Source organism: Arvicola amphibius, chromosome 1 (genome assembly GCF_903992535.2).
Source record: "Arvicola amphibius chromosome 1, mArvAmp1.2, whole genome shotgun sequence".
Classification (NCBI taxonomy): domain Eukaryota; kingdom Metazoa; phylum Chordata; class Mammalia; order Rodentia; family Cricetidae; genus Arvicola; species Arvicola amphibius.
In genome coordinates this window covers 118358287-118374575 of record NC_052047.1, presented here as the reverse complement: position 1 = coordinate 118374575, position 16289 = coordinate 118358287, and the positions used below count along the sequence as shown (strand labels likewise).

General features: G+C 37.8%; 1 protein-coding gene across 1 annotated transcript in view; it reads left to right on the top strand.

Annotated features, from left to right (window-relative positions):
• The window catches only part of Pik3c2a (phosphatidylinositol-4-phosphate 3-kinase catalytic subunit type 2 alpha), a 102593-nt gene that overhangs the window by 38164 nt on the left and 48140 nt on the right, over window positions 1-16289 (top strand). Inside the window, exons 4-8 of the mRNA XM_038319048.2 lie at window positions 4224-4381; window positions 7971-8091; window positions 8882-8993; window positions 11221-11300; window positions 11425-11488. Coding sequence (XP_038174976.1) covers window positions 4224-4381; window positions 7971-8091; window positions 8882-8993; window positions 11221-11300; window positions 11425-11488 — 535 coding nt within the window. The remainder of the gene's footprint in view (window positions 1-4223; window positions 4382-7970; window positions 8092-8881; window positions 8994-11220; window positions 11301-11424; window positions 11489-16289) is intronic.

The following is a 16289-nucleotide window of genomic DNA, read 5'->3' as shown; positions in this document are numbered from 1 at the left end:
AACACTAAGTCCAATGCAAACTCTGCTTTGTAAAACAAATGCATCTGAAAAAAATTAATTTATAGAGGCCTTTCGATGACTCTGTAGGTAAAGGTGTTTGCCATCAAGCTTGAAATTCAAGTTTGATTCTTGGAATCTACTCCCCATGGTTGTCCTCTGGACTCTGCCTATATGCCCCCTTTCTACATAAATTAATTTGCTTATTATTTCATGTGCGTGAACGTTTTGGCTGCATGTATGTAAGTTTACCACATGTATACCTGATGCCAGAAGAGGGCATTGGACACCCCCCCCCCCCCGGGATCGGAGTTGTAGACAGTTGTGAGCTGCCATATGAGTGCTGGGAATTGAACCTGAATCCGCAGCAAGTGCTTTTAATCACTGGGCCAACTCTCCAGCCCCAACAGATTAAATTTTTTAAGTTAAAAAAATCATAATTTATAACTGACAGCAATAATTTACCATAAATCTTAACAGCCTGAGCACATGATTTTTTTTCTTCCCTTATTGGGTCAAGATTTTTGTTTTGCTTACTGGAATTATTTCCAGATCATAGTTGACAGGACAGAGACTGCAACTGAATAAGGATGCTGCTGTATTTATTTACATATACACATATTTATACTCAGAATGGCTTATTTAATATGTAACTCCAGATGAACCAAATAGAAAAAGAGGGTTTTTTTTTCTGAAACAAGGATTCTCTATAGCTTTGAAGCCTATCCTGGACTAGCTCTGTCGACCAGGCTGGTCTCGAACTCACATAGATCAGCCTGCCTCTGCCTCCTGAGAAAATGAGTTCTTAATCTCCAACTTCCAGTAATACATGGTATGATTGCAACAACTTTCAGAATAGAGGTTTCTGAAGCCATCTTCTAGGAATTTTTCTTTTTGCCCTGGAAATATGGGGGCTCAGCATAGTCTCCCCACAACCCAGTGGACTTTAAAACACGCGCGCGCGCACACACACACACACACACACACACAAAAGTAGTCTCAGCCCTTCTTCCCTTGCTGGGAGTTGAATCCTGGACCTCACGTATGCCAGATGATCACTATAACACTAAGGTTTTTGACTCTTTTCCCAACTCCCCTTTTGAGACAGAAACTGACTTTGTAGCCCAGACTACTGGCCTCATTTATAATTTTCTACAATACCTGACCCTTTGGGGAATTATTTAAACACTGCCTGGCCCATTAATTTCAGCCTCTTATTGGCTAATTCTCACATCTTGCTTTAACCCATATTTAGTAATCTGTGTAGCACCATTAGGTGGTGGCTTATCGGGAAAGATCTTAACCTGAGTCTGTCTCAGAGAGGAGAGGCATGGCGACTGCCTCATTGCCTTCTTCCTCCCAGTATACTGTTCTGTCTTCCCCACCTACCTATGTTCTGACCTATCAGGCCAAGCAGTTTTCTTTATTAATTAACCAATGAAAACAACACATAGAAAGAAGACCCACCTACATCACCATCATTTTGATTCAGCAGTGAAATCAACATCTGACTATTAGGATGCTATGTGTGCTTACAGTTGAAATTACAATTGAACTAGTGAAGGTCTTTTACTTTGACTCAGGACTGCCATTCATTATTCATTTTATTTGTTTCTTTTTCTTTATAAAACTAACTAGATCTAAGAGTTGTGATCTAGAGAAAAATTTTTAAAAGAATGTTGTTGTAGTAGGCTTTATGTTTCTCTAGCACAAAATGAGAAACTATATTCTATGCCTACCTTTTCTTTGTATGTGATTCATATTTCATACTTATGGCATATAATAATCTTTTTATTATTAAATGGAAATGTGCAGAAAAAAGTTTCATCGCATCAATTTCATACATGCAGATAACATTGAGCATTCTCCCTCTTCCCCATAGTATCTTAATTCTAAGACATCCCATATGTTTTCAAAGATTGAGTTCATCTTTCATTAATAATTATTTGCTTATTAGGCACTGTCTCCTGCAGCCCAATCTCACCTTGAACTTGCCATAGAACTGAGGATGACATTAAACTGCCAATTCTCCATTCTCAGTTCTCGGATTAGTTAACTATATGGTTTACTTTATCTATTTTATGAGTTCTATTTCTTAATTTATTTATTTATTTGGGGGGGCAGGATCTCATTATGTAACCATGCTGACATAGAACTCTCTTGGTAGACCAGATTGGCCTCAACTCAGAGAGATCTGCCTACCTCTGCCTCCTGAGTGCCGAGATTAAAGATCCAGCTTTATTTTATGAATTTTAGCAAACAGTACAATGCCAAGTATGTGTGAAGTAATAAAAATAAGCCATTGCAAGCTTACTCTCTTGTGAAGGGATAAGCTTGGCAGCAACTAAATATCTTACAGTGTCCATATCTGAAGATAAGGTTCCAATATCAATTCAACTTGTATCACTTTGATCACATTTCATCTTTTTAAAAAAATTATTTGTAAATTTTGTATATATAGTTTATGTGTGGTTATTTATGTACACATTAGCATTGTCAGTAAAAGCCAGAGACATTGGATTCTCTGGAGCTGGAGTTATAGGTAATTGTGAGCCATTTGACATAGGTGTTAGAAATCAAACATAGGTTCTCTACAAGAACAGTATATTCTTTTAACCACTGAGCCATCTCTCCTGTTACATATATTATCGTTTTAGTATTGGATCACAATGTAGAAACCACATTTATTCTTACACTAGTTCATTTTATAAGATATTTACAGTATTTGTTATATATAGTAGGCATTGTTTTATAAACTTATTTTACATGGTATTATGACAGCCCCAAGAAATCAGTGATCATATTACTTTGAAGCAAGAGAATGTCAGTAACTTAACTGCATTTATGCAGCTAATAAATAATAAAAACAAGGATCAAATTGAAATAGTCTGCCTTACAGGTTTTGTATTGACTGTTGAATTTGCTCATCATCTCAAACTGTTTTATTCTGTATTTATGCCTTGAATAGTTTAATATCCGTAGAAGTACATAGTATTTCCAGCACATGTTCCACTTAAGGCCTCATAAAAAAACAGATGATTACCAAATATATAGCTCAGTAATAATAGCGTACATGCCTAGTGTGTATGAGGCCTTGGGTTCAATACCCAGCACTGCAAAAAAGGTGGAAAAAAGAAAAACAGATGAGAAGAGGAGACTGGAACCTTTTGTCAACCTCTAGGAAAAGGCAGTTATTGGGGCCTGTGAAGTTGACAGTATTAAATCTCCCCGCTCTTAAAAATGTTTATTTATTTGTTCATTGTGTTGTGCTTATGTGTGTATGAGTGAGTGAGTGAGTGAGAGTTACGTATGGGTGGGCATGCCATGGCAAGCATGAGGATATCTGGCAGGGCTTGGTTCTCTTATTCTACCCTGTAAGTCCCAGGAATTGACTCAGATTTTCATAATGGCAGTCATGTCTGGAGATGAGCCACATACTACACTCGTGTATTTATATGTGACTTTGTTGTTCCTATGACTACCTTACATGTGATCCCCTAACCTCCCCCCCCCCCCCTCTCTCTCTCTCTTTCTTCCTTTTTTTTCGAGACAGGGTTTAATCTGTGTAACCCTGGCTTTCCTGAAACTCTCAGAGATTTGCCTGCCTCTGCTTCCCAAGTGCTGGGATTAAAGGCGTGTGCCACCATGCCCTGCTTGACCCCCTAATTTTTAAGGTACCCTTGTAGCATTGTAAAGGTCTTGTAGCTCTATGGAATCCCATTTTCCACTTTTCCTTGTGTTAAAACCACAAACAATGTTTATAGGAGAAAAAAAAAGTTCTGCTTAGAAAAAAATACTTTGAAAAGATAGAAACTTTTTATCCCTCTGGTATTTACAATTTTTAGTTACATTGTTCATGCTATCAACAATTTATTTAAAACAAATCAGCCTAAGAATTGTATTGTGCAGCCTAAGAGTCTAAAGCTCATTTGATGCCAGCCATCTCTAGAATGCCTAGATCTTGTTGACAGTATTACCAAAGATATTCTGGCACAAGTTAACTTCTTCTTTTTCCGTGGTTCCCCTTCATTTAAAAGGCACATGCTGCTATTTGGAGTTTTAACAGGAGTTCATTCATTGCCATTCTCATGAGCTACTCTGGAGTTGTACAAAGATGCAAAAATTGAGTAGCTGAAAGCATGTACAGCCTTGTTCAGGGCTCTCAAATGCAGCTTTTTTTTTAAAAAAAAAAAAAAAGTATTAAATATCTTCTTTCTTGTGAACAGATTGAAGACCAAATTTCCATATACAGATCACTGCACAAATCCAGGCTATTTGTTAAGTCCAGTCACAGTGCAAAGAAGTATGTGTGGAGAACATGCCAGTGTGAAGGTCTCCATTGAAATTGAAGGATTTCAACTACCAGTTACTTTTACATGTGATGGTAAGTTTTGCTTTGACTAGGAAGAAAATGTTTCAAATGTCAGTATATTCTTTCTTTTCATAAACCAAATTTGTTTTCATTCATTATCCTTTTAAAACATTTATATTCATTTGAGAAGTTTTCTGGTTAAGTGAACCAGGTCACAGTAGGACTATTTCTGAGCATAATAAATTGGTTCTTAACTAAAGCCCAAAAGCATTAACTATAAAAGCTAATTATAATAATTCCTCTGCTTTTATGGCAAGAAAGTGCTTTCTTACAGAGAGCTATTGGTTACGTGAACCTTCAAATCACTTCCTAATCTCTGCAGGGAAGGTAGTTCTCCTTTGGTGTTAATTTTCCCTTCCAAGCTGGGTAAATATCCTCTGTAGATCTATGCCCTGGATGTCTGTAGCAGTTTTCTGTTATGTTTGTTTTTGTTTTTTAAACTACATTGGCTTTCTTTTAGTTTATTTTATAGTGTATATTTTTAAGTAGGATTTGAATGGTGGAGTAAGTTTTTCATCTCTAGTAATTTAGCCTAAGACTGAAGAAGCCTTTTTTTTTTTCTTTAGTAGTTGTAACTAGCAATATGTCCAATATTTAAATACCTTCTGGTTTTGTACTTTTGGATAGCCCTTTAAAAAAATGTAAATCTAATTCGGGTGCTGGTGGCACACACCTTTAATCCTAGCATTTGGGAGGCAGAGGCAGGAGAATCTCCGTGAATTCCAGGCCAACCTGGTCTACAAAGCAAGTATGGGGACAGGCTCCAAAAGCTACACAGAGAAATCTTGTCTTGAGAAACAAACAAACGAAAAATGTAAATCTGAAACAAAATGTTAGCCAACTATAACAGTCATGCTTTATTTTCTAAAGGAAAACTTATTCTTTTTAAGTTATTTTAATTTGGTGTACAGTAAGAATATTAAATTTCTAAAGTGTCAACAGGTGCTTTGCCATAAAGCATGAGTAAAAATTGATAGCAAATGTTGATTTGCATCAAGTCTTAACTTACATCAAAGTCTTACTAACTTCAGAATGTATTGCTAGTGTCTATTGGTTAGTCATAAATGCATATTTATTATGTATGTCTCTATTAAGTATAACTTGACTGAGGGCATAGGTCAGTGTTACAGTACTTACCTTGTATGAATAAGACCCTGTGTTTAATCCTTGGAACTGGAAAAAATTATAAGCATTTTATGATAGAAGTATAGACTATATGATCAGATTATATGTTTTTATTTGTTTTGGGTCTGTTCAAAAATAGAATTGTGTTATAAGATATTTTAGTGCATAAAAGCTTTTAATGCCAAGTCACCAGTTTCTGTGTATTTTAGGAGCAGGCTTATTTTTTAAAAACTGAACAGGCTGCCCAGATGGTGGCTTGTGCCTGTGATCACAACATTTAGAGACTGAGGCAGAATTGCTATGATTTCAAGACCTGCCTGGATTACAGTGTTAGACTCTGAGAAGAAAAAAAAAATAGATGATTTAAAAACTTTAATTTGGGTTTGCATAGTTGGCTCAGCAGTTAAGAGCACTTGCTGCCCTTTCAGAGGACTCGGTTCAATTCTTAGCACCCACGTGGCTGCTCACTGTCTAACAGAACTAATCGAGGCTGTAGAGCCTTTGAAATATGATTTCAACTCCAGTCTCAGGTGATCTTACACTGTCTTCTGACCTCTGCTGGCACAGGCATGCACATGGTACATGTATATACATGCAGGCAAAACACTCATACATTTAAAAATAAATATATCTAAGAAAAAAATGAAAATTTTCATCTTCTCTTCATTGTCATATTAGTAGCTCAACTTTGCCAAGAGTAAGACTGCCTACTTATTTGCTCTCTTTTTGCTCTTCATTGGAGAATTCACTATACAAATATCTGAAGTAGTAATTCTCTTTTCCTTGTAATTTGTTCTAAGACACTGCTCTCTAGGTATTGCTGACTACTGCCCTATTTGAAGGCATCTGTAATATGGCTGTGTCTTAGGGTTTCTATTGCTGTGAACTCTTATAAAGGAAAGCAGTTATTTGGGGCTGGCTTACAGCTAGCTCAGAGTGTTAGTCTATTATTGTCATGGCAGGAAGCATGGCGGTGTGTGGGCAGACATAGCACTGGAGAAGGAGCTAAGAGTTCTACATTTGATCCCCAAAGAAGCCAGGAAAGACTGTGCACCATACTGGGTGTAGCTTGAGCATATAGTATCTCAAAGCCCACCTCCATAATGACATACTTTCTCCAACACGGCCACACCTCCAAATAGTGCCACTCTTGAGGGTTGTGGTGGTGCACACCTTTAATCCTGGGAAAGGGGAAAGGCAGATCTCTATAAATTTGAGGCTAGCCTGGTCTACAGAGTGAGTTCCAGAATAGCAAAGGCTTTACACAGAGAAACCCTATCTTGAAAAACAAAACAAACAAAAAAATAGTGCCACTCTCTATGGGCCAAGCATTCAAACACTGAGTTTGTAGGTGCCATTCTTGTTCAAACTACCGCAGGATGTAACTTTGTTTGTTTAGGCCTTCACTTCTACCAGTTAATAGAGGCTGTGGAACCCTTGAAATATGGCTCATCTGTATTATTAAATGCCGTAGATCCAGAATACACACTATAAAGTTTAGAGCCTTAGCCCAAAAAATAATAAAATATAAATAAAACTGATAATGCTAGCATCATATATCTACATAGTTTATTAAGATAGGGCTTTGTTATATAACCCAGGCTGTACGAAACTCATGATTCTCCTGCCTCTAAACCAACGTTCTTGATACATTAGACTAAATAAAATATATTATTAAAATTAGCTTTGCAAGGTTGGAGTTATAGATTAGTTGGAGAGCGCTAGTCTCGAATCCATGAGATAGGCTTGATCCTCAGCACCACATAAACAAGGCATAATGGTGCATACTTGTAATCATAGCATTTGAGATGGAGAAACAGGAGTATCAGAAGTTCAAGATCGTCCTCCGCTTTATAGTTCTGGGCCAGCCTGGGCTACATCAACCCCCCCTCCACACACACACACACACGTCTTTGCCTTACAGCTTATTTCCAAAATTAGCCTCTTTCTCTGGCTGTTTTCATTGTGGTCAATAGAAAATTTTTAAATGGCTGAGTGTGGTGGTGCACACCTTTAATCCTAGTACTTAGGCAAGAGGCAGAGGTAGATGGACCTCTGTTTTTTTTCTTCTACTCCCCCCCTTCTCCTCTTCTTCTTATATTTTAAATGTATATGAGTGTTTTTGCCTATGTGTCTGTTCACCATTTTGCATGCCTAGTGCCCTTGGAGGCCAGAAGAGGGCATCAGATCCTCTAGAGTTATTGATGGTTGGAAATTGTCATGTGGTGCTGACAGCCAGTGCTCTTAACTGCTGAGCCATCTTTCTAGCTCCTCTGTGAATTTGAGGCCAGTGTGATCTACATAGTTAAGTTCCAGGACAGCCAGGGCTATATAGTGAGACCCTGTCTCAAAGAGAGAGAGAGACAGAAAAACGGGGTAGAAGGAATATGCATTATATTTCTGTTATACAGTCTTCTCTTAGATTATGAGTAATATTTACAGGTAATTGAGCAAACTGAAACTAACTCTCTTTCAGTGAGTTCTGCTGTAGAAATAGTTATAATGCAAGCCCTTTGCTGGGTGCACGATGACTTGAATCAAGTGGATGTTGGCAGCTATGTTCTGAAAGTTTGTGGTCAAGAGGAGGTTCTACAGAAGTAAGTTTACTTACTCACTTATGACTACTGAATGGTGTCTTTGGAAATTTCATTCTTAATGTCTTAAATTAGAATTTTTCAATTTAAATTTGTAATCTAAAAATATCTTTGGATATGGCATGGTTTTGCATGCCTTTAATCCCCCACTTGGAGACAGAGGCAGGTGAATCTCTGTGAGTTCAAGGCCAGCCTGGTCTACATGTCAAGTTCCAGGCCAGCCAGAGCTACATAATAAGACCCTGTCCCTAAATTCATTCATTCTTTATGTATTATATATTTATAAAATATAAGAAATATATTTGGTCCTATTGTTGGAACGTGTGTTGAGATATAATAATGGGATTTCAGAAGTAAGAAAGATATGGTATTCTCTTAAGTTTAGTAGCCTTGTACACTAAAAGTTGTAGTCAGTTGGTTAAAAGGGAAATAAAATAACCTTCTAAAAAGTCAGTAATCACATCATTTGTAGATTCTATTCTCCTTTGCATCATGCAGTTGCTATATATACAGAGTCAGCAGTTACTGTCTTTTATTTGCCTGAAATAATCATTGCATGAACTTGAGTAATTTACTAAAGCTTACAATTAGTCCAGTTGTTTTCTATTTCCTTTCATCTTTACTGACTAACATAGAAAAATTCCTGTTTAAATGTTCACAGTTGGCTTTAAAACAATGTGTTTCTCCATTTTCTTCAATTTTCTATATAGATGCAATTTGTACTTTATTTTTATCTCTTTAACTTGTTATTTGAATAGAATAGTACTGATGGATAATTAATGTATTTTAACAGTAATCATTGCCTTGGAAGTCATGAACATATTCAAAATTGTCGTAAATGGGACACAGAGATTAAATTACAACTCTTGACCTTCAGTGCAATGTGCCAGAATCTGGCTCGAACAGTAAGTGTGTATGAATTTCATTTAGTGAATCAGAATAATTCTGATAGTTGAGGGATTTTCAGTCTGTTTATTTTCCATTTTTTTCTGCACTGGGCTGGGTTGATACATTTGTTGTTTCTAGCAGAAGTCTTCTCAGAAGATCTTTAGTCATTGAAGTTTAGATAGCACATTCCTTAGATCTAGAAGTATAAATTGGAAAAGCAAAATGAAAAAATGAAAGTTTGTCTTTTTTTTTTTTTTTTTTTTAATGGAAAAGAGATAGTCTCCTGTATCTCCTACTGACTTTAAACTCACTATATAGCTAAGGGTCACCTTCTGCCACCCATGACCAGCTTTATGTAGTACTGGATACTGAGCTAAGGACTTCGTCATCATCCTGAAGACTTGCTACATCCTTAGCCCTTAATTTTTCATTTTTTTTTTAAAGGAAAAAGCTAAGTTTACTTAGTTCACTGCAAAAGTGCAGCAGCCAAGGGCAGTAACAGAAGAACTGCCTGTCCAAGTCTCATATTTAATAGTCTTACACAAGCGTGAAAATTTCAGGGTTAATTAAGAGGGAACAAAGAAGAAAGGGGTATTGAATACTAAATAAGGGTTTTCAGTTTCTCATGAATATGTTTGCATAATGTGGAATGTAGGCGAGACTACTTTTCTCATTGGTGCTTAGCAGAGAATGGGACAAAACTTACCGAGGAAAAAGAAGCAGAAATTCAAACGATCTTTTCCCCATCTAGTCCCACCTAGTTTTTACCCAACCTCTTCCTCCATTGATTATTTGAAATGGGACCTTGCATAGGTCTGGCTTGCCTGAGGTTACTTGCATAGACCATACTGACCTCAAGCTTGTCACCATGCCTGGATTATAGATATATACCATATGGCCCAGCTTAGTTTTTCCTTTATTTGATCACCATAAACTAGATTTAAGAACACTGATCTTTTCTATTTTTTAAGAAATTTATTGCATATATTTATTTTTTTTGTGTGTTTGTATATGCATGTATGCCACAGTATGTATGTTTAGGTCAGAAGACAACTTGTGAGACTTGGTTTTTTCTCTATACCATGTTAGTCCCAAGGATGGAATTCAGGTCATTAGGCTTGGGAACAAAGGCCTTTATCCTCTGACCTTAGCTCTGTAAAATATGAGTTTATGGCTGCATAGAGAATTCCAGGGTTAAGAGCACACTGGTTTGTTCTTCCAGAGGACCTAGGTTTGATTCCCTATACCCATGTGATAGCCCATGACCATGTGTAACTTCAGTTCTACAGGAACTGACACCCTCTTCTGACCTCTGAGGTCACCAGGCATGCACATGATATACGGATACACATGAAGGCAAAACACCTATACATACAAAATAAATTGTAAAAGTAGAAGTTTTGGTCAGATTTGATGGTATGCTTCTATAATCCCAGCAAAAAGACAAGGGTCAAGAATTCAAGGCCAGTCTGAGCTACATGAGACCCTTCTTTAAAATTAAAGGGTGCTGGAGGCAGGGTGGAGGAGGTTGGCAATAACTCAATGGATAAAGTGCTTGAGGGCTTGAGTTGGAGCCCCAGTACCTGTAAAAAGCTGGGTGTGACAGAGTGTTTCCATAATCCTAGCACTAGGGAGAAGAACACTGACAGATCTCCCAAGCTGGCTGACTAGCCAGTATAGCCATTTTATTAGCTCCTAGTTCAGTGAGAGAGCCTGTCCTTTCTCAGAACATAAGCTGGAGAGCTATAGAGGAAGACGACTGACATTGACTTCTGGCCTCTATATGTACACACACGTTTACACACACCCTAGTACACACATATGCAAATTTTTATGTACTTAAGTGTTTACTGTGTGTATGTATGTTTACCCCATGCATAATTAGTGTTCATGGAAGCCAGAACTGGCTATCACATCCCTTGGAACTAGAATTACAGATGATTGTGAGCTACCATGTGGGTCCTAGGAAGCAAATCCAAGTCCTCTGCAACACCAGCAAGTACTCTTTATCTCTGAGCCATCTCCCCAGCCCCAAATACTGAAACATTTAAAACAAAATTAATTTTTCATACTATTGACTAACTTTTTAGTCAGTTATAAATAGTAGTTTAGATAGCATTATGTCTCCAGTTCTCAAAAATTAGTCTAAAGATTTCATCATCTGTTTAACTATACTTACTTTAATTAAATGACCAAATAATTATATTTGATTATTCTTAAACATGTGTGTATGTATTTATTTAGGCAGAAGATGATGAAGCACCTGTGGATTTAAACAAATTCTTGTATCAAATAGAAAAACCTTATAAAGAAGTCATGACAAGGTATAGCATTTAAAGCATCCATTACAGGTTTTCAAACTTTGTTTTGAATGTAAATATTTTTTTTTTCTGTGATCAAAGCAACTGCTGTGATTTAAAAAAAAAAAATACCTGTTTTTCATTTCAGACACCCTGTTGAAGAACTCTTAGATTCCTATCACAACCAAGTGGAACTGGCTCTTCAAACTGAAGTAAGTTTGGCATAGGGACTTAAAGATTATTTCTGTTTTCTCTGAAATACTAGTTTTAGAATTAGATTATATGTTTTAAAACTCTATCCTTGGTGTTAGCCACCCACATGGCAGTGGGTGACAAGTAGTGAGAGCTTTAGAGAAAGAGAAAGCCCAAAGCATCAAGTTTAATAGCATACTTAGCTCTAGTCAACATATAAAAGAAGCAGTCAAAAGAGAAGACAAAGCAATAGTTAATACCTTTCCAAGTCCTGACCTAGAACAGCAGTCAGACCTGGAGGAATCAGGCACATAGGAACTGTCTGGTAACTCTGAAACAGCCAGAAAAGAGTTGAGAAGGACCTATAGACACAAGTCTGTTGTGCTGAGGGCCTGCTTTTGGTCCCGGCCGCCCTGCTAGCTTTCACCCGAAATAATCACACAGAAATTGTATTAATTAAATTACTGCCTGGCCCATTATATCTAACCTCTTTTTGGCCAACTCTCACATCCTGATCTAACCTATTTTTACCAATCTGTGTATCACCACAAGGCGTGGCTTACTGGGAAAGATTCTAACCAGCGTCAGTCTCAGGCAGGAGCTTCATGGCGGCTACCACACTGCCATTCTTCCCAGCATTCTGTTCTGTCTACCCGCCTATCTAAGTTCTGCCCTATCAAAAGGCCGAGGCATTTTCTTTTTTCAACTAATGAAGGCAACACAAATACAGAAAAACCTCCTACACCAGAAGTGTACGTAAATGATACATGAAAATAAGCAGTTCTATAATAGTAAGTGTGAAATGAAGTTTAGGAAAGGTGCCGGAGAGAGGGCTTATTGGTTAAGAGCACTGGCTGCTTGCTTTTCCATAGGACCTGGATTTGATTCCCATGACTCACATAGTGGCTCGCTACCATCTGTAACTCCAGTCTCAGGATACCTTGTACCCTTTTCTGGCCTTCTTGGGCACCAGGAATGCAAGTGATGCACAGACATACACACAGGCAAAATACCCATATACATAATTAAAAAAAAAAAAGGTAAGGGTACAGTGTTAGAAAAGGCTAGATATAAGTTACTGCTTTATAGTTCATATTAAGGAGTTTCACGCTATTCTGAGGGGTTAGAGGGCCAAACTTAGTTTAATTTCTGAGTTTGTAAATGAATTTTTTTACCCACCAAACCTATTTGCTCTTATTGTTTGATGTCATTTTTGTTTTATATTCCAATATTAGAGTCTACTAGGGCTGGAGAGATGGCTCAACAGTTAAGAGCATTGCTTGCTCTTCCAAAGGTCCTGAGTTCAATTCCCAGCAACCACATGTTGGCTCACGACCATCTGTAATAAGATATGGTGTCCTCTTGAGGAAGAGTTGTCCTCATCAACTTAGACCATGAAACCCAATATGAACAGGTTCAACAGAACCACCATATATGGACTGCCCACGCATGATTCAGCATTACCAGGGCATAAATTTCATTTTTCATTTCAGTTAGAATGTAGACTTTATATCCTGGAAAGCCTAAACTATTTTAACTTTTTAAAAATTTATTTATGTCTGTGAGTGTTTTGCCTACATGTCCGTGTACGATTTACATGCCTGGTGCCTTCAGAAATCAAAAGAAGACATCGGGTCCCCTGGAACTGGAGTTACAGACAGTTATGAGCCACCATGTGGATTCAGGGAAATAAACTCGGGTACTCTGCAAGAGCAAGTGGTCTTAACCACAGAACCATCTCTTCAGCCCCTTATTATTTGATCCCTTATAGAAAAAGTTAGCTGATCTTTTACAGAATATTGGATCTAGCTACTTAAGATGTTTTTAGCCAAACTCAGACTGTGGGAATTGTTTAGCCCTGTCTTCTGAAGTTAACTTGAACATAATGTAGAGGTTCGGTCTAAAAGTGGCAGAATTGATTTCAAAGGGAAGGATTTTTTAACAATTCAAGTAAAAGATAAGCATTATGACTGCTACAGAGAGAGCTGATTAATAATACTTGGAGGCAAAATTGATAAGAGTTAGCAGGACATGAGAGATGGAAATGTAAAATGAACAGATTGCTAATTACTAGTACATTTTTTCCCATGTGGGTGTATTTAGGTATGCACATGTCACAGCACACTAAGAGGACAACTTGCAGGAGTTGGTTCTCTCCTACCATGTTTGTTCCTGAGATTGAACTAAAGTCATATGTCAGGATTAGCAGTGAGTTCCTTAACCTACTGAGTCATCTTGCCAGCTCTACTACTTGTACATTCTTATCACCATATAGAAATATTGAGTTTCACATCCTGAGACAATATTGGCACACTGAACCCTCTGAAACAGTGAACCCAAATAATTACCTCCCTTAAACTGTTTCTGTCAGCTCTTTAGTCACAGTGATAAAGAAAGTAGCTAATTTGGATGTCTGAGATAGCTTTAACTATCCAAAAGAGACACTGAATGAGTAGTTGATATGAATCTGGAATTTAATGCAAGAGGTCCAAGTAGAGATTCTACACTTGGGAACTTGAGTGTAAATGGTATCTTACAGCTATAAGATTAGTTGATTTACCCGCCCCCCCAAAATTATTGCAAGAGAAGAGTTATCTCATCAGGTAAGACAATGACTGCTTTGTAGAGGACCTGGGTTCTACTCACAGCACCCACATGGCAGCTCAAATCCATCTGTAACTCCAATTCCAAGGGATCTGTTGGTCTCTTCTGGCATTCTTGGGTACTAGGCACACATGTAGTTCTCAGATATACATACATACATGCATGAATGAATGCATACATACACACACATATAATGAGAACCTGTGATCCTGTTGCCAGCCACACCACTTCTCCATTCTCTTTACAACAAAACTGAAAGTATGTGGTTTTGCTGCTTCTCTCTCCTTTTCCTATTCTCTTAGGTACCCACTCCAACTATGCCTTCCTTTCCAGCACTCCTTTAAAAAACAAAAACAACAACAACAACAAAAAAAAAACCATTATAGTTGTTTCTTCTGTAAATGGACACGGATATGTCTGTAAGTATGCCCGTGGAAGTTAAAATACACTTGAAGGAGTCGCTTTTCTCCTTTTATCATGTGGATTCCAGGAATCAAACTCAGCTTATCAGGCTTGGTGGCAATCACCTTTGCCTGCTAAGCCATCTTGCTGGCCCATTACTAGCACTTAAATGAAACTGTACTTAAGGTCATCAGACATGCACATAATGCCAATCTAGTAGTACTTTTTTTCCCCTAGTCTTTCTGTAGATTTGTTTACACCTGCTTTTTTTTAAGATTTATTTATTTTGGTGAATTTTGTTTTCTTTTGAGACAAAGTCATGGTATATACCTTGGCTGGACTGGAACTTTCTATATAGACCAGATTAGCCTTAACCTCATAAGAGGTCCACATGCCTCTGCTGCTCAAATGGGATTAAAAGTGTGTTCCACCATGCCTGGCAAAAATTTGTCTGTCTATCTCTTTATCTCTCTCTCTGTCTATCTACCTACCTACCTACTTCCCTACCTATCTACTTGTTTGTTTGGTGTTTCAAGGCAGGGTCCCTTTGACACTTGTAAACTTGTATGTATGGTACCAAGGGAAGCCAGAAAAGGGCACCAAATATCCTGGAACTGAAGTTACTGTTATGAGCTACCATGTTGGTGCTGGGGAGGGTGTGTCCTCTACAAAAGCAGCAGGTGCTCTTAATGTCTGATCATCTCTCTAGCACTTTAAGTAACTTTTACATACACACACACACACACACACTCAAATACACAAATTGGAAGGGGCTGTGTAGGCATGCTTGTGTGAAAGTTAGAAGACAACTTGGGTAGTTAGTTCTCTCCTTCCACCATATGGCCATGTGGGTCCTGGGGACTGTACTCAGATTGTCAGGCTTGACAGCAAGTGCTTTTACCACTGAGCCATCTCTGGGGGTGGGGATGGGGAGAATATGAATGTATGTGTTCACACATGCACAGTACACAAGAGGAGGTCAGAGGTCAAACTGCTGAATTTAGTTCCCCCCATTCTACCATGTGAATTTGGGACATTGTACTTGGATCATTAGGCTTGACTCTAAATACCTTAACCCACTAGGATATCTCAATGGCCCAAGACTATACTTTAAGAGAAGTTTTGGATTTGGAGCCAAATGAGAAGATATCCCATATATACACCCCCTGGTACTACCCAGATGTAGCCTCCTCACTTTAAAAATTACTATTATTATTTTGTCTTAATAAATAGTTCTCCTGTTTACTCAGGCTAAAATCTTAGTGTTATCCTTGACCTTTTAAGAAAAAAAGATCTTTCATCTTCCATATTAAACCTAATTCTTACCATCTCTGCCATGAAAACAAATGGAGAATGTGACCATTATCATTCCTAAGTCAGTTGTGTTATTTTTTACTAGTCTTCCAAATTCTTTGCTTTTCCTTCTGTAACCCCCGTCCCCCACAGGCAACCAAAATGATACTTTAAAAATAATCCACTAAATGATGTGTCCTGGGTTGCATCCTGGAACAGAGCAGGAAAGGGATTGGTGAAGCACTAGCACGACTGAGGAAGTGGGGTTTACTTGATTGTGTGCCACCGCTCCAGTCTTTGTTGTGTCAGATGGATCATGGTTATGCAAGCTGCTGCTTAACTGGTTTATATGGGAACACTCTGTACTATTTTTGTAACTTCCTACAATTCTAAAATTATTCCAAATGAAAAGTTTACTTTAAAAGTGAAATAGGAACAGAAAGCAGATGTCAAATTTAAAAAAAAAAAAAAAAGGACAAAAAAGGACTTTTAGAACCAGGTAGATGTGTAGTAGAACACATC